The 18,092-nt window shown below is 36.8% G+C and overlaps 1 protein-coding gene across 1 annotated transcript; it reads right to left on the bottom strand.

The window, feature by feature from the left end:
* Positions 1–87: 87 nt before the first annotated feature.
* Positions 88–3,794, bottom strand: LOC131334275 (O-fucosyltransferase 20-like). The gene is made up of 6 exons (XM_058369215.1): positions 3,007–3,794; positions 2,257–2,425; positions 1,653–1,742; positions 1,183–1,466; positions 830–1,088; positions 88–716 (listed from the first exon to the last, which is right to left on the bottom strand). Exons 1-6 carry the CDS (start codon positions 3,582–3,584, stop codon positions 480–482), a joined length of 1,617 nt encoding a protein of 538 aa, XP_058225198.1. The 5' UTR covers positions 3,585–3,794; the 3' UTR covers positions 88–479.
* Positions 3,795–18,092: the final 14,298 nt, after the last annotated feature.

Below are 18,092 nucleotides of genomic sequence, written 5' to 3'. Positions count from 1 at the left end.
CATCTGAATCCATGAAGGGAAATGCAAGTGAAATATGCGTAATGCCTAACAAATGTTGCTAAGATTTCTGAGCATAGAGAAACAAGATTTCAATGGAAATACACCTCTATATTTTTGTACATTTATTGATCAGCTTTATCTTACGTAGTTACAATACAAAGAATGAATTGAATTAAAAGAAAAAAAATATAGCCCCTCTACTGTTGAAGGAAGCAAAAAATGAAGTCTATCCTTTGCTGTGTTATAACCCAAAAAAGTGCCCATCTCTCCCATCTCTGTATCTGTACATAAGCAAGTGGACCCTTGTATTCAACCATGACAACGGAAATTACTTGCACTGAGTACTCATTTCCAAACCGGACCTCTTGGCCTCTTGAAATATTGCCCCTGAACTCTTGTTATAGAACGATTTCAGCATGAAAATCCAGCGCGTGATTCACTTGGTATGGAAATCTTATGTAGGCTTTCTGCACAGGAAATCATGAGGAGGTGTGCAAATTTGTGTCGTTGCACATGCATTCAGGGACTGGATATTTTGTAACATCCCTTCCGGATTTGCTGGTTCTAAATTCCGGCTGCCCTAAAGAATCTCGGTGCAAGCCCATGATAATCTGTTTAAACTCTGCTTCCGGAAGAGAATCATTTAGGAAGTAGGGGAGCATGTGTCTTTTGTTTGGCGTGATATACTTCTTGTGACCTGCGTAAGCCCTGTGTCCCTGTATCACCAAGAAAATTTAAGCTGTTAGAACTACAGGTTTGGAATCCTAACACCAGAGCGGCGTATACTTCATTAGACGCACCAATAACGAATTGGTGATGGTGGTAATACCTGAAGTGCATGACCCATGTTTCCACCGTGAGATGGCATGAACACATCGCTATTCTCCGCGACTATGTAATCAATCGCAGCCATAAACGATGCCTTGCTTGCAAATGGCCCGAGCTCCCCAGGCAAGGCAAGGTCTTCCTTGTTATACAAATTTGGAAATTCTCCAATAAGTGGTAGCAAAGCTTCTTTCCCTCCCAACGGATTTCCACCAGCCCAATAAATTCTTGCATTCTTCGGAGCTCCTAATGCTTTAAGCAGCCTAAAACATCAAATGAGTAGTTTTCCTTCATCACAACATGTTTACAAGAAATAGTTTAGAAATTCGTAATTGAGCAAACAGAATGAAAACTTACCGTGTAACCTCTAGAGCGTTTAATGGGCAAAGACCCGCAAGCTTTCTCTCATGATAAGTCATGTTTGATTTCGAAGTTAAGAGCCAAGGCCGCAGTTTTCTCTCCTTGCTAATCATCTCGTCGTACTTGTGAGTCCAACCGGGAAGACAACCGGTCCTCACCCATACGTCCTTCTCCATCCGTAGGTGAAGAGCAAGATAAGGTCCCTTGCTCCTCATTCTCTCTGTGATTTTATTACCAAGTTCAAGGATTGGTGCGGCGAACTTCAGTGCATGAAATGCCACCTACAGCCAAGCAAGCAGGAAGGGTTAGATGAAGAGCTTCTACATCTAAATCCAAATGCAAATACTGAAGTACACGCACAAAAGAAAACAGTAAAGTCCTCAAGATTCATTTTGAAGACTGTTAACAGTACTAATAGGCGAGTTATTGAGATCGGGTTAAGTAGGGCTGATGATGGACCGAAGTACCTTGCAACGAAGCTTTTGAAGATCGGAAGGGAGATCTTTAGAAAGCTTTGACTCCAAACCACGAAGGAGAGCAACGCCGCCCCTCCTAAACTGCAGAACCAACCAACAGAAAATAGCACAAATAAGATATTTTTTTCTTGGCCTTTGTTCTTGACCATATTGTGCTGAAAGCTTTCCAAATTCCAAGCTAGTAAAATATAGTGCAAACGAATTTGAACACGTCCTTCGGTTGAATTTTTCATAACCTCTAAATACTGAATATTAGTCACAATTGACTCATAAGAGGTCCATCCATACAAATACTAACATTAGTATGAGAAGAAATAGAGGTATGAGATTTTTCAGCCAAATAAGAAATAGTGCCAAATGATGGGGCCACCACACAAACTAAAGCCGTCTTGATAAATGATAATTCAAACTTTCAATTTCGCTATAAACATAGTGCTGCATGCTTTAAAACATGTATCAGAATGCTTCAAAACAGCCAAGCATTCCGTTTTCTTGACTTTGTCTACTTCTTGTAATACTATCCCAATGACCATGTCAACCTGCAGAAGCTAAATAAGGAACTCTGGATTGCAGATAAAAGGGCAATATTTCGTACCAATCTAGCGTAATTTGCGCGGATCCATTGAGGAGTGACATTAACCGGCATCCGTTTGTCCTCCATTGGCCTAGACGTCAAATGTGTCGATGGAAGTGAAGAAACTATTCGCACGTCATTGGCAAGAACTTTCTTGAAGTGGTCCAAATCAAATATATCAGAAAATTCACTGCACCCTCAGAGAAGAAAAAACGAAAACAAAAAGTCAGTCTCCTAACTCATCAAAAATAAAAAATTGTCAGTCTCCTCCCAAATGCAATAAACAGAAACAAATTAATTGCAGTTGACCAAAAAATACACATATTGATTGTTCTTTAATGAAACCAAAAACCACTTCCATCCATGAAATTTTCCATTGGAAGTAACTATACAAATAAGTGGTCTCTTTCTTTTCTTTTCTTTTTTTTTTTTGGGCCAGAGAGTAGGACGCTAACGTGTTAGTTAAGTTAAATTACTGCAAGGGGTATCGACACCGTTCCATCATCTCAAACCAGCACCTAAGTACTGGTACACGACCAACCGAACTAGAAGCCCCGACCAAATAACGGGTCTCAACATCAACATAAATGGGTGTTCTGAAGATTAACACAAAATGGCAACAGATTGATTAGCTTTGCCCAGTAAAACAGTAGTTACAAATTTAAAACAAATTTTTAACCGGTGGAAACCAAATAGGTGTCCTAGAAACTAATAACCAATAATAGATTTCAGAAGAATAGATTTTGGACCAGAAAAGGAAATGGCACAAACCTTTCATCGCCCCAAATAACATTGACTTGCAAATTAGGAACAACAAGAGCAGCCCCCAAAATTCTTGCAATGACCACGGCATCGACAATCTGATTCCTCTGCTGATTCATCCCACCCGTGACCACCACCATCAAATACCTAGTCCTATCTTTTGCATTCTCCCCACTCCATTTATTGTACTCCCTGCTGAAACGCAAACACGGCCTATACCCCAATCCATCAGGTTGTTTCCAAAACTCACTCTGTTCTTGATTTTCTCCAACTTTCTTCAAAAACCCAACATTATTCTCAATGTTTGACACAAACCCATTCGAAAAAGATGATTCTTGATGAAGAAAAGAACATGGGTTCGGCGAGAATGGGACCAATGGGTCGAGATTGAACCCAATCTTTAATATTACAAGAAAAAAACAGAGGAAGAAACAGAGGAACCAGAGCATTGGGCGTTTCCATAGGGGCTTCTTCTTCTTGGCTGATTTTTTGGGAGAGAGAAGCAGAGATTGGAGGGAAGAAGAAGAGAGAGAACTGATTATCTGAGCCGGAACTGAAATGTATGCTTGCCTCTTTGATTTCGCCATGTCAACAGAGACAAAGAAACAGAGATACCCAATGCAATGTCTGTGTTTGAGCTATTCTTTGGCTTTCTTGTAAGGAAAGCTGAGAGAGAGAGAGAGAGAGAGAGAGAGAGAGAGAGAGAGAGATGAACTGGCGGCGGGAAGGCGAATTCCGAACAAATACGCGTTGTTAATAAAAAGAGCAGTCAGCAGGAGGTGTTGTCTCGGACAGTTTTTGGGGGCAAAGGCTATGATGCTCCCAAGTGGTACGGGAGCATCATACTCCCAATGAATTATATGCAATACTTACCATTCACTAAGGCAACACTTACCATTGTATAAGGCAGAACTTACCACACAAGTGTGGTAAGTTCTGCCTTATACAATGGTAAGTGTTGCCTTAGTGAATGGTAAGTATTGCCTGTTCTGTGGTAAGTAATCCTCCGTTTTTTAGGTCAAAATCGCCTCATTTTTAACAAAACCACCCTATTCTTAGTTTTTGGTTTTGATCTAAGGGCTGTGATTTATCTATTTTCAATCCAAAGGCTGTAATTTATTGGGAGTATGATGCTCCCATACCACTTGGGAGCATCACAGAAGTTTTGGTTTTGGGTGTTAATTAATTAGTGCGGAAACAAAGATGCTACATACACAACAGTTGTGCAAAACATCAAACACAATGAATCTTCATCCGTCAATTATTGTAATAAATGGTCAAGATTCGTTTAAACTTTTTCTTGAAAGAGTTTTTTCTTAAATCTAGAGCGTCTAAACACATCTGAACGGTCAGAATTGGTTACACAACACACACAACTGCTGTGTGAGTATCATTTCCGCATCTGAACGGTAAGAAAAAACTCTTCCAAGGAAAAATTTGAACGAATCTTGATCATTTATTACAACAATTGACTGATGAAGATTGGTTGCGTTTGATGTTTTGCACAACTGTTGTACATGTGGCATCTTTGTAATAGGTGTATATGGGTGTAAACATAAATCGAAAATGGTTCTTTATGTGGACGTTGGGGAACTATATTTTTTTTTTCCACTTCGAGGAAGTATTTTAGTCCATATAATTTTGGTTTCCAATTATAAAAATTGTTTGTGAGGTCAAAATAAGACCCTCGTATGCATAAATGAATCTCCAACTTAGAGACTTTTTTGCAAGTGATGTAGGTTCGTAGAAGAAGATAAACCCTATTTTTATTTTTTTTTAAATGTGGTGAGAAAATGCTAACCACAGTCCTAAGGACAGAGGGTAACATGTAAAAAATGCATCGATAAAAAAGAGAAGTCAGATGCATAATAAATAGTAATATAAAAAGTCAATCTAGCGTGGGAAAGTAATATCCAAAACCTAGACGCAACATGTTATACACGTCATTCAACTATTGCAAGATTCGGATAATACCCATCATCCGTCATTTTATTTAATCTTTGATTGCAGGTTGGTTCTGAATAGATTTTAGCCGAGTTCTCACCAACACGTTTCCGGTAAGTTAATGGATTTTGTGGATCGATCTTCTCGCGAAGGCAGCACTTAGATTTATTGTTAATTAATTTTAATTCGTGTCCTACTTTTTTAGAATTTCAATTCTATAAAAATGTTGTAGGAGTGCACTACCCCAGGACTATTATTTCCTAGATTAATGCATTTCTATTTCACCAAAAACACAAACTTTAGAAAGGGGAAAAATGTGGAGAAACATTAACTACCAATATCCCACCTAATTTGATACAGTTTTTGTTAGATTTCTCCACCTTTATTTGAGCAACTATTAATCAACAAACACAAAATAAGAGTTTGACCATGAAGAAAGTAGACTTTTAGTCCCAAAAATGATCATTATATTTGTACCCAGTGAAACAAATAACACCTACCACATATGTTAAATGAAAATGATACTCCACTAATAAAACCTAGGATTACTTTTAACCAACAATTCGGATAAGGTGGCAAAGGGTGATTTGGTTAACTGAGCTGAGCTGGGTACGAGAGGAAGGAGAAATTTTTGAACGGACCGGATGGATTGCTCGGGCAAGTACCAAATGGGTACGACCACGTGGTCCTCACTCAATATCCAAAAAAAAATTCATCGGGTACGAGGCGCATAGTTGGACTGGCATTGGAGCTTAGGATCTCGTGTTATGTGGGTAAGCCAGCTGTGCCAACAAACAATTCTGGCAGAAACAGAAAAAAGGATCCCTACGTTTTAGGGATGCATACATATGCCTACTATTGCCTGCACATAAATTTGAATAAAAATGTGTTTGGAAGATGGTGACTTTTGACTTTGAGAAGGTTTTAGTCTGCTTTGAAAAAATCCCCCGTCCCGGGGAAGCGAGGCCGTTCGATGCACGCGAATTTCAAATAATGCAAATGATGCTCGATTGCTCGCACACATTAAATGGTTATGAGTTTTCATATAAACTTGTGTCCTGATATTTGTTTGTAAATTAATTTCCGAAGAGAATAACAAAAGAAAAACAAAAAAATCACAGGACATGCCGTCAATCCACAACTTTTGTATTTTGGTTCAACGGCCAGGGGTTTTTGGCCTAGCTCATGCGCACCTCAACTAATTTCCTCTACAATTCGGTCAAAGGCACACCATCATCTATGGTAGGACTACGGGATTTACAAGAATTTTTTTTTTTGCAGCCTGACACCAAGAATTAAACCGTGATGAATTGTGTAGAACAAAACCACCAATCAAACAAAGTAACCCACAACTTTCCTCCTCTGGGACAGCCTGTGTTCCCAATTGCTGCTGCTACACTCCCAATAAAACACTTCAGATCAGAAAAGAAAAAAAAAACATGCCCGCGTACCAACTTCGCCAGCTGGCTACAGCCCACAGTCCACGCTGGCAAGTTTCCTAAGTAGCCGATAGCGACTTTGAATTTCCAACGTCGTGCCCCGTTGGCTTATTTTATAATAATAATAAAATAAGAAATTCGTTACTTTTTTTTTTTTTGATCGTGTGTGATTATGCTGGGGCGTAATCGAATAAAAGATACGAATCATAGGACGGAATCCCATGAGGTAGCTTAATTGGTAACAGGCATAAGTTGTAAATCTTTTGGATCAAACCGTAAGAAAGAATTCTCTCTTAAATTCACTGGTTTCGGCGTAGATGACCTGCATTTTGACCGGATCGGATAAAAAAATAGTTGAAGTTCATGTAAGCTGGTCTGAACACACCTGACGGTCGAAAAAAAGAAAGAACGCGGTGGGGTAGGAAGAAAGATGAGTAAACTCTATTGAGGGAGGCAATTATATGCATGTGCTAATTTGTCATAGAGCTGAGCTTCCATTTGGTAAGTATTTGTTACTTACAGTATTATTTATTCTGCGGTAGAATTGAATGTAAACACTATTGTGCTTATACTGAACTAAATAATAGTAAAATACAAGTAAAAACGAGTAGTGTTGACTACGCATTATGATTACTATTAAATTGACCTATTTATTTCTCTTTGCATCATTTAAAGGTAATAAATTAGTAGTAAACAAGTAGCTGGAACCAGTCAACCCTAACTCATCCAAAAATCTTGCTTTTAGTGCATGTAATTGCCACATGTTAAAATGCCGATTAATAAAAAAAATGCCCCACATGGTAATTTGGTGCCTCTAGTATTACTATTAGAACCGTTTTTCCACTTTGGAATTTTGGAAGGGTTCCATAATATTGATCAGTCCCAGGTGGACAAGTTCAAAACGATGGCCTACGTTGTCATTATCTGTTTGGTCACACGCGTAGCTTTATCAATCCTTCTATGGCCACCGACGGGGACCGATCTCACACAGATGGCGACGCGGGGCCGCTATGGTCTCGCATGAAAAATTCGAGTCGTGCAATAATTTTTTAAACAAAAATTGCTTGGCTTGTGAAAAATCAACTCAATTCGATGTGTGATCCTGAAATTTAAATGAAAAATAGAAAGATTGAATTGAGCACCTACACATCTGATGATTTTTTACGGAGTCACTCATTTTTAAAAAAATTTATTAACATGCTCGAATTTTCTGTATGGGTCCATAGTAAGCCCCGCGTCGCCGTCGATGCGAGATCGGTAAGAATCGGTGGCCATAGAATTTTCGATGTAGCTTATCCAAGACTAGTAAAACTTCAGTTGGCGTACTACTGACTTTTTCATTCCAGTTCAAAAATACTCCGTATATTTAAAAGAAAAAGTACTGACTTTTTCATATGTACCCGTACGTTTGTTAACCACACAAAACCAACCCCCCCCTCCTTAAAATTCAGAAGGTTGATCCGAGCACTTACACATATCGGATCGAGCTGATATTTCACGATGCCCACTCTGTTTTTTTTTTTAAAATTATTGAACGACTCGGATCATCCATGTGAGACCAGGAGTGGGCCCCACACGGCATGCGGTGGCCGGCCACCGCATTTTGGTGCGGTGGCCGTAGACTTTCTGTTTAAAATTAGACATTTTCGGACTTGTTTACTTAGACGCGGCTTCCTTGGGGTCTAAATAAACCTCAGTTGTTTAATTACAACCGTTCATCCCAACAATCAGTGGTACAAATTTGAGGAAGTATATATTCTTTCAAAGAGTCTGGTCAATTGAAAATACTTTTGGATGACTAGGATTATGCAAATTGTCCTCTGCAGTCTAAAGTGGACTGCAGCCAAGCCCTTACTTAATACTATCTTCGTCCCATATTGTTTGTCCCCTAAGAAAAGACGTGAAATTTTTCAATAAAAAACTAAAGTACTTCTATGGATAATTTTTTGAATTTGTTTTTTACCAAATTAAAATATTTGATGAGTTTTTTAGTTTGGTGTAAAAAAGTTTCAAGAATTCTGCACGGAAGTATTTTATTTTTTGATAAAAAACATAGACGACTTTTCGTAGGGGACAAATAATTTGGGACAGACTGTCGTACGTGGTATGAGATGATACGAATTCAATGTTCTCATGCCGTTGTTTATTTTGATCTGCCTACTATTCTTCCGTTTGACAGGTTTCTTATCTTTAGTACGAAATTATGAGTATAGCTGAAACCAAATTAATTCCAAATATGTGATCTCTTTGTAACATATAGTCCAATTCGATATTGTAGCAGGCCGAAATAACGGCCCCTCATCTCAAACTGAGCATCAAGCCGAACATCCCGCAAGGGACTCGTGTGGGTTTGAACCATGATGGGTCCGATGGGGTTCAGCTGAGCAACCGCCAGTATTCGGCAAAAATTCCACCAAGCTCGGATGGATTTGCCAATGGAGCATGCCGACCCTTTGACGGTCAGATCTCGTGTTCGGATGTGAACGGATGGCTGGATAGTACTGCCAGCTCATCCACGTGGGCGTAACCGCTTTAGTCCTGGTGACGAAAGTGACGTCACCCGAACGGTTACATATTCAGATAAGGATAAAGGCACGTGAAGATGCCAACTCATCCCCTTAGCAGCTACAAAATCCTAATCTGGTGATGAGGTGACGTTAGTTGACACGTGCTGTGCACATGTACATTCTTTCTTGGAGGACAAGCTAAGGAGAGCTCTATAAATATCCCTTGATAGCAACCCTAGAAAGGTACATCATCTCCTATACTAAAATCCTAGTCCTTTGCTTTCCTCTCGACACTATACTTATTCTTGCATCGGAAGGCCATTCCGGAGCTCCTCCGGTGTGGTCTGTAGTCGTGCTCTGTGGTGCAGGTCAAGCGAAGGAACCAGGATCAAGCCCAATTGAACCAAAGGTGCTAGGCGGACGAACCATCCGGATCGGAGCCCCCACAGATATTGAACGGCTCTAAGAGTGAATACCAATTCTTGTTTCTTAATTAGGTTTTTGACATTTCACTTTACCCTATATATTTATCCCTTCCAATGAGTATATATACCACATTTGCAACGACTACGCTAACCTAATTACTAATTTGCAACAAGATAAGCTTAAGAGAAATGATTGAGAACATCACACGGCAGATTGATGGACCAGGATCGAGCCTTTATTCTCCTGGGAAAGTACAATTGTGTTCTTTGTTTTGCTTTCAAGGCAGCGCTTATTAAGTGCATGGGAGACCCATTTTTTAATCCTCAACAAGAAAGCTACAGCCTACACGCTAGCTAGCAAAAGGAATTTAGCCACAAAAGTTGGTTTTAGTGGTAAAGGATTGGAATTGAATTTTGCATGCTGTTTGTTCCTTTCTTAGGTTTTAGGTTCGAAGCTTCCTAAGTACTATCAACTTTTTTGGAATAAGTTCGTACATGATTTTGTTTATGCTTTAATTGAGTCAAAAATTTATCGACGTGCACGTAAATTTGTAAGTTGATCAGAACTCGGAAGCTTCAACTTTATAAAAAAAGTCAACGGCTCGATCCCGTTACATTCACGTTGCCGGATGAATTTTTGGTGGTTGTATTTAGCTTCTGAGATGGGTGTTTTGACTTTTGTGGGTAATTTATTAAGATATATAGCTACCTACTGTAACATTTTCCATTAATCCATTGGTCGTTTTAAACGTACACAATCGTGATGACTACGAATTAAAGCAAGATATATACTATGCCACCATTAAAGTACTTTAAAAGACAAATTAATTCATGTGGTGTTCAAGATGATGATTCTTAATCATTATATATGGCTTAATAATTACCTTACCACGGAATATTGAACCTGACGCAGGGGTGGCCGTGGCCTACATAGAGCGTTAATATTGCGCACCGCAACCCAAGAAAATAAGCAAAGAACGGGTTAGTTCTAACTTGGCGGAATTTCGTGGAAGCTATAGTTCCAAAAGCCATTACACATCTAACTTCAAAAACCAACATAATGTTTTAATTACATGGCATTTCACAATTTCATATAACGATTTAGATAATTAGATCCCATTTGAAACGTAAAATATCTACAACCCTTGGTACGGTAATTAATTCCGATTTTTTGGAGCCGACCATTCACATATCGCAGAGATTTATGTACCACTTGGATCGAAATCTAAAATGTCTTCTATACCCTTGGTACGAAAAAATTCCAAATGTGGGCTTCAATTCTTTTACAAGTCCAACTTTCTCTTTCTGTTTTTCCAAGGAATCTCAAAATTTGGTCCGAAAGAGTACAACAAATTCCACTAAGCAATGACGCCGTGTTCCGTAATTAGGACGCTATTATTATTGTTATCATTTGTTGGTCCATTAATCATGATCTTGTGCATTTCTTTTAGAAGGGATTCGCTCTCATCATTCATTCAACCACTAAAGAGAAGTTAAATAGTACTACTAATCTCTTCGGGGGGCCAATCTAGTGAACTCGACATCACCCCATATTATAAACTCTGTATCGTTTACTCGTCAGCTTTCCAATGGCATTGAAGTATAAATTTCAAATCCACATAGGCATTGAAAATTTTGCTTCAAAAAATGTAAGAAAAATTTATTTTCTTTAAATCGGATTGTGGTAATCATAAAACACTATATCCGGGATTTACATTTTTATGTTATTCAATCCAAATAACAATCTAATTTTGATTTTTTGGGTCCTTGTAATTTTCTTTTGTATGACTTTAATTATAAGTGGGCAACAAAACATAAGATTGGGCTAAGGCAACCTAAAAGTCGGGGCCGGTAGTAAATGGGGGCTTACTTGCAGGAGAAACAACAATAGTACTATTGATGTGGGTTCCTTCATTCCTTGTAGTATGAATTTGGACTATAGAGAGCTGCTTGTACGATTTGGTTTGTTCAAAAGTGTTTTTAGTAGCAAAGATTTACTAAAAAATTGTAATTGGTAAGAGTTAATTTGTCCTCGTCGGCTGAGAATCTTTTATAAATTTGGATTACTAATTATCGAGATCGACGACTGAAATGCGAATGTTTATTTGCAATATATCTACTGTTGTTGGCGTTTTTTTCAATGAAAAAAATTAGCTCACGTAAGGGTTGGCCATGTCTTGTACGGTACTTGCAACCATTTTCTTATAAAAAAAATGGTTTAGGTAAATCAGGTTTTATTTTATTTGGTTTGGATGTGACAATTCAGGCGTACGCAATCCATGTCCCCATTCGTTTGTTAGGAGATGCACATCAAGTGGTTCAAAATTAGTGATGCCATGCAGATTGCTTGATAGACAACAAAGAAGAAAAATAATTTTTTGATCATTAAGAAGAAAAATAGTTAAAAACTGAATATCCTGTCGCTAGCTGCTTTTCTAATGATTTTGATGGCACACGTTTTAAAAAATTTAGGATGAGTATATTAGAAGATAATGAAAAGTTCAATACGCATTCCTGAGGTGCACACTAGTCTAACGCACACGTCTTTTAATTAAAGAAAATACATACTCCTCCCGTTCCAAAATATTTGTCCGGTCCGCAAAACGGAGTGATAAAAATATGAAAAAATTGCATTATTTTTAACACTCCGTTTTGCGGACCGGACAAGCATTTTGGGATAGAGGGAGTATAAACTCTAGTAGTCTCAACTTATATAATATACTTAAATTTTTGAACGTAACTATTGAAAATGAGTCGCCAACTCAATTGCTTCAAAAAATGAGTATTGGCTATGCAACATTGTTGAAAAATTGAGATCAAACCCTAATTAGACATAGGAATTCTCGAGTCGAATTTTCAGACTTATGGTGAATGAATTTGAGCATTCGGAGGGTCTCTTCAAGCAACCAGGAAGTCTCATTCGTTCATCGGACATGGTTTCATATGCATGCATCGAACGTGGTGTGAGAGCCATTAATTTTTGGTTTCCCGGAAGCTTTTGGTTTTCTCCCATTCATGAAGAGCCATTAATTTGGTTTCCCTGGATTGATGAGAGGTCCCTCGTATGGTTGTGTAATGTGTATATATAGATATGCTATCCCGTTTATATGTTTTTGATCCGGTAGTGTTATGTGGGTTCACTGGGCTGTGGTTCTAGCCCTTTTATCCATAGAGTAAGACGCCAATGCTTTCCAACAACTTTGGAGATTGTGTCAAATACAGGACTCTGTTCGCTTGTTAATGTGGTTCTAATTACAATTCCAGTTTATCGTTTATTGAAATTATTCTCTGAATTTTGCCGAGCATACTTCATTTTTCCCCAGCTAGCATTTTCCACTTTCTAGTGAAAGTGAAATTTGGAAAGCATATATCGTATGTAAACTTAATGTTTTTAAGAACTAGTATTAAGAGGGGGAAAGACTACAATACACACTCCTTATTTAGGTGTGTATCATATGCACCCCTCAAAATGTTATAAATTATAGAGAAAATGTTACGAATTGTATTGCTAAAAAATTACGAATTATATAAATGTTACGAGATACACGAAATGTTATGAATCATAATGAAAACGTTACGAATCGTATTGCTGAAAAGTTATAAATTCTAGAACAAAAATTACGAAACACTCTAAAATATTATGAATGAATCACAAAATAGATGCATATGGTACACCATTTTAAGGGATGTGTATTATAGACTTTTCCATTAAGGGGATATTGGATTTGGCAGCATGTATGGTAGTAACACATAACTTCCTTAAAATAAAGAAATTCATTTTAATTTGGAATAATAAATTGGACGTACGGAGTCATAATTACAAGCACATTAATTCAGTCGGGCAAAGACAAATGGCAAATTATATATAGGTGGTGGTTATATTAATTAAGAATGGCTTGTCCTTCAGCTGGAAGCAGCCTAGCCTATTCCCATTAACACAGGACAGACCTATATAAACAAGGATGGAACCAAGGGGGGTCTATTGGCGGCGGCCGCCACGTCAAGAATTTTAGAAAATGCAATTATTATATGTGACAATTTTTTTTATCTCCAATTTATATAGTTTCGCCACTGCTAGGTTTTTTTTCTTATTTTTTTATTACATTCTAGTCATAAATCTTCTTCTTCTTTTTTTTCAAAAAAAGAGACCCAAAAAAGTATTCTAAAACTAAATTCAATGGGCCAAAGTGAAATAATATAAATGATGATGTGTAATTAAGAAAAAAAAATCCACACTCTAACCCTAAAACAACTGAACCTAAAAAATTAAGGAAATTTAATTATTATGCCATTATCAATGCCCAAAATTAAAATTAGTCATTTTTCATACTCCATGTGTAAATGACAAACATCATTTAGTTTAGTTTTTGTTATGTTATTTTATTTTTTTCTGGAGCCGATAACTATTAATAGTGCAATGCATTTTTGTATTGAGGATCAGTCTTTACGAATTTTATCTCGACTTTAATTGAATTCTTGCTAATAAACAGTGAATGAGATCTATCTCCAAATTAGCCGTTCTATTAGGTTGGATATCGAGTCATGCAGAAAGATGAGTCTTCAAGCCAGCATAAGGAAATTAATGAGTACGAGGATATACACACACACACAGATTTTCCAGTGCTTCGGGAACACAACCACGTGGATATTTTTGTATTTTTAATTTAGTATACTTTTGCTTGAACCCAATCAAATCTACAACTATGACTATGCAACCAAAACTAATGAGATAACCAAGATTAAGAGTGATCAATCTGATTCAAATATAGCCAGATTCATTAGAAAACATTATTTGGAGACAGCTGTATTCTTTACTTTTTATAATCATGTATATCTCAGTGTCTCGTGCCACTTTTTAATTAATTAGTTGGAGATAGATTCCTTAAATTGTCTTTCGAGACCATTCCAACTATAACATTCATAAGATTGAGAATTAAGAACCAGATCAGAAGTTACAATGGGAGGACTTCTTGACCTGGGAATTATCTTGCTGACAAGTACGTATGTGTACTATTCAAATAGTCTTGGTCTCTCTTTTTGGTTTCATTTAATTGAGAATGATGGTTTGGTGTTTAATGAGAGAATATTATCAACTTATTGTTGAACGAGGGAATCGAAAAGGACCGAATGAAATTCATTTCCCACTGAATTAATAGGTCCCCACTTTATTAGCTGGTAACAAACAAGGGCCTCATACGTTGTTATTGAAACTGACTGCAGGAGTCTTCACTGAAAGTCTGCTAAAATAAACAAACGAAATGTCTCAAATGCACATTGAATGAGCTTATCCCCACACATAGTCATTCTCGTATTTGAGAAGGATTGTGTGTGGAATTTTTTTGCTCAAATCCAATATTGGAAGACTCCGCACTTCATTAATTTGTTTGTTTGTTTGTTTGATTGATTGAAGATTCGTCCATTTGGATTGGAGAAGCCAGTAAATGTTTTTTTTTTTTTGTGGAAATTAGTATTTTGCGAGACTTGATTTAAGAGAGAGTTTTGGTTAAGAGTTTTTTATTGCACTTTTGGTGAGAGAATTTATAATAAATGGCCATACACTATAATATTGCATCATTATAATGTATGACCTATAATGACTTGCGCCAACTGACATGCTAACCAAGGATGGAACAAAGGAGGTCTAATGGCAGCGACCGCCATGACAAGAATTTTAAAAAATGCAATTATTAGATGTGACAATTTTTTTTTATCCCCAACTTTGTAGTCTCGTCACTGCTAGGTTTTTTTTCTTATTTTTTATTATATACTAGTAATAAATCTTATATTTTTTTTTAATGAAAGGAGATCCAAAAAAGTATTTCAAAAATAAATTCAATGGGCAAAGTGAAATAATATAAATGATGATGTGTAATTAAGAAAAAAATATTCCACACTCTAACACTAAAACAACTTAACCTAAAAAAATTAAAGAAATTTAATTATTATGCCATTATCGATGTCCAAAATTAAAATTAGTCTTCTTTTGTACTCCATGTGTAAATGACAAACATCATTTAGTTTAGTTTTTGTTATGTTTTTTTAATTTTTTCTGGAGCTGATGACTATTAATATTGAAATATAATTTTTTTGATTTTTTTAGTATACATTTCGCCACTGCTAGGGTAAAATCCTAGTTCCGTCCTTGTATATAAACAAGAGTAGTCAGTGAGGTGTATCGTTTATGAGGGTACAATAATGTTAATGAACATGATTTTAAAAATTAATGGTAGTACCAACCACCTCAAATTTAGCTGGAAGAATTAATTGGGGTTCTTTTTGAAGAAGATTGATTAATCTTTATGGTGTAACAAGATAACAACTAACAAGGACAGATAGATAACCTTGGTTCCTTGACCAGGAATGTATGGTGGTAACTGGACGGGGATCTTTTGGTTTTTGGGTTTTTTTTTTTATTTTTATCGGCAGAAGAAATTTGTGTGGATATATAACTTGATCGATAATGGTTTCATAGAGAAAGGATTGAAATATGAGCATAAAAACTATATATGTGTGTGTATATATATATGCACCTCAAAATGCGCACACGCACACACCTATGTCCTACCCGATCAAATTCTAGAATAAGAACGCAAGAGATGAATTAGAGAACACATTGAACACAAATTGTATGAAAACTGTAAAAAAAAGAAAAAAAGAAAAAAAAAAGCACCCAATAATAACATACGAAATTGGACCATTTGGAAGTTCAACTCTTCTTCCCCTGTTTCTGTAAACATGAAACCATGTAGAATGAGGTAAATATTGACACAAAACACAGAAAATAAGGGTAGGAGAGTGTCACTAAACCTGACAGGTTTTCTAAGAAAACCCCTCCATACAGAAAAACAATAAGTTGAGGAGCACATAGTCGACCAAGGGGGCATACCGTATTTGTGAATGCTATTGGTATGATCTCGTGGTTTGTGGTAAATTTCTTCGTCTCGAGTTATTGTGACGAAAAAGGAGAATATTTTACTTTTGTATTTTTGTTGTATTTTCCTTATTTAGTTGAATTAATTTTCATTATGATCTCCGAATTTTTTATTATTATTCCAAGTTATGACATCGTCTAGGTTTCTATTCATTTTGAATAGAACGTTTGTTAGGTGCAACTGATCTCCTACCTAATAATAATGAGATATCGCAGAGCAAGTAGGATTTTATTATTTTATATACTGGGTTAGGATATAATGATTGCTTTAAACTTGTATCTAAAATTTAATCCTGTGGTATTTTCTAGCATGGCTAAACAATTTGAAGTTTTAAAATTCCAATCTGTCGAACGTACCACACGAATTTCCAAAGTGGCAGTTGAAGTTGGAAATAATCCTAATTCCCTAACTACTTCATTGAACATCAGGGCTTGTTCAGTTGTTCAGATTAGATAATGATTAGATGGCTGTAATCACTAGTATTGCAATTTGCAACTAACCCCTGACTTATCTCTATGAAATTTAGCGAGATGTTTAGTTAGTGATTTTTTATTGTGATCAAAACTTTTGATATTTGGATTGATCTCAAGAAAAAGAATTACAAATGTAACGGGCTTGAAGACGAAATAGTAATCCAGAAAAGTTTGACTCAAAACTAACAAACGCGAAAACAATTTAAATAAAGACAAAACTCAAAAAGTCCAAAAAGCTCCAAAAGCTCTTAGAGGAACAACGCCTTGGGGTCTGTTTGATTAGCGAGGAAAATATAATGGAAAGTGACAATGATAGAAAGCGAAGTGAAAGAAAAGAAAAAGAAAATGTAATTTTTTTCTCTAATTGGTTTGATTAGGATGAAAGTTTTGCAAGAAAATAATAGAGAAAATAAAATATCATTATTTGAAAAAGAGGAAAGTTGCCCAAATTAGAAGAGAAAAGGTGAAGGGAAGAGGGTAAAGAGAGAAGTTAGAGTAATTATTGTTGATTTTCTCGAGATAATAAAATTTCCCCGCACATATTATGAGAAAAAGTAAGGCAAGCTCTCAAGCTTTAAAGGGTTATACTGGAAAATTCACTTTCTACCACTTTTTAAGATAATATTGCTACGTGAGCACAAAAAAAGTATTTTTTTTTCTCTTTCTTGCATTTTCTATCATTATCTCACTAATCAAACGGACCCTTAAGGTGGTAAAGAAAAAGAGAAAAAATTGAAAAAGACACGAACACAAAATAAGTGGGATTTGCAATTTTTTTTTTAAGTAGAAAAGATTAATGCCTAATACCTAAATCCCCAAACTAAAGAAGATCAGTGTTAAAATCATATTGGTTTTTCTCAAGGGAATGGTGCTTAGGCCCACTAGCCCATAGGCCAAGGCCCCATGGTGTATGAAAGGTCTTTGCCACTGAGGAATTTTTGGGGGCGGAGCGAGCGGGCACCACGTGGTGTACGAGTAGCACATTCTGGCCATCCATTTCGGTTTTGGATGGTTCGGATTTGGAGAGAGAGAGAGGAGAGAGAGTAGTGGAGTGAGAGGAGAGAGAGTTTCAATCTTGACTGTCCAACACACGTTTGGACGGCCAAAACGTGCTCTGCACGGGCACCACGTGAGCATGGCCACGTCGTACCCACCTAACACCCAAACATTTCTCTTTGTCAACTAGATTATGAATTTTTTCTCAAATTTGTTCTTTCGTTTTGGATTTTGCAAGCTATTCTACCTTGTGGAGTAATTAACAACGACCCATTTATGTTGTGACTCATTGGATCTACATCCATCTTGGATGACATGTCTTCGATTGGACCAAAAAAGAAATTCGTTGAGGTGTGCATAAGCTGTCTGAACACCAACT

This window comes from Rhododendron vialii, chromosome 7a (assembly GCF_030253575.1).
Source record: "Rhododendron vialii isolate Sample 1 chromosome 7a, ASM3025357v1".
Lineage (NCBI taxonomy): Eukaryota > Viridiplantae > Streptophyta > Magnoliopsida > Ericales > Ericaceae > Rhododendron > Rhododendron vialii.
Note: the sequence above shows the minus strand (reverse complement) of the source record. Positions and strands in the feature narration are given on the sequence as shown.

Coding starts and splice junctions, on each gene's coding strand:
- LOC131334275 (XM_058369215.1), bottom strand. CDS start 3,584: ATGGCGAAATCAAAGAGGCAAGCATACATTTCAGTTCCGGCTCAGATA. Junction 2,426..3,006: donor GTTATTTGGGGCGATGAAAG/GTTTGTGCCATT, acceptor CTGAGGGTGCAG/TGAATTTTCTGATATATTTG. Junction 717..829: donor ACATGGGTCATGCACTTCAG/GTATTACCACCA, acceptor TTGGTGATACAG/GGACACAGGGCTTACGCAGG.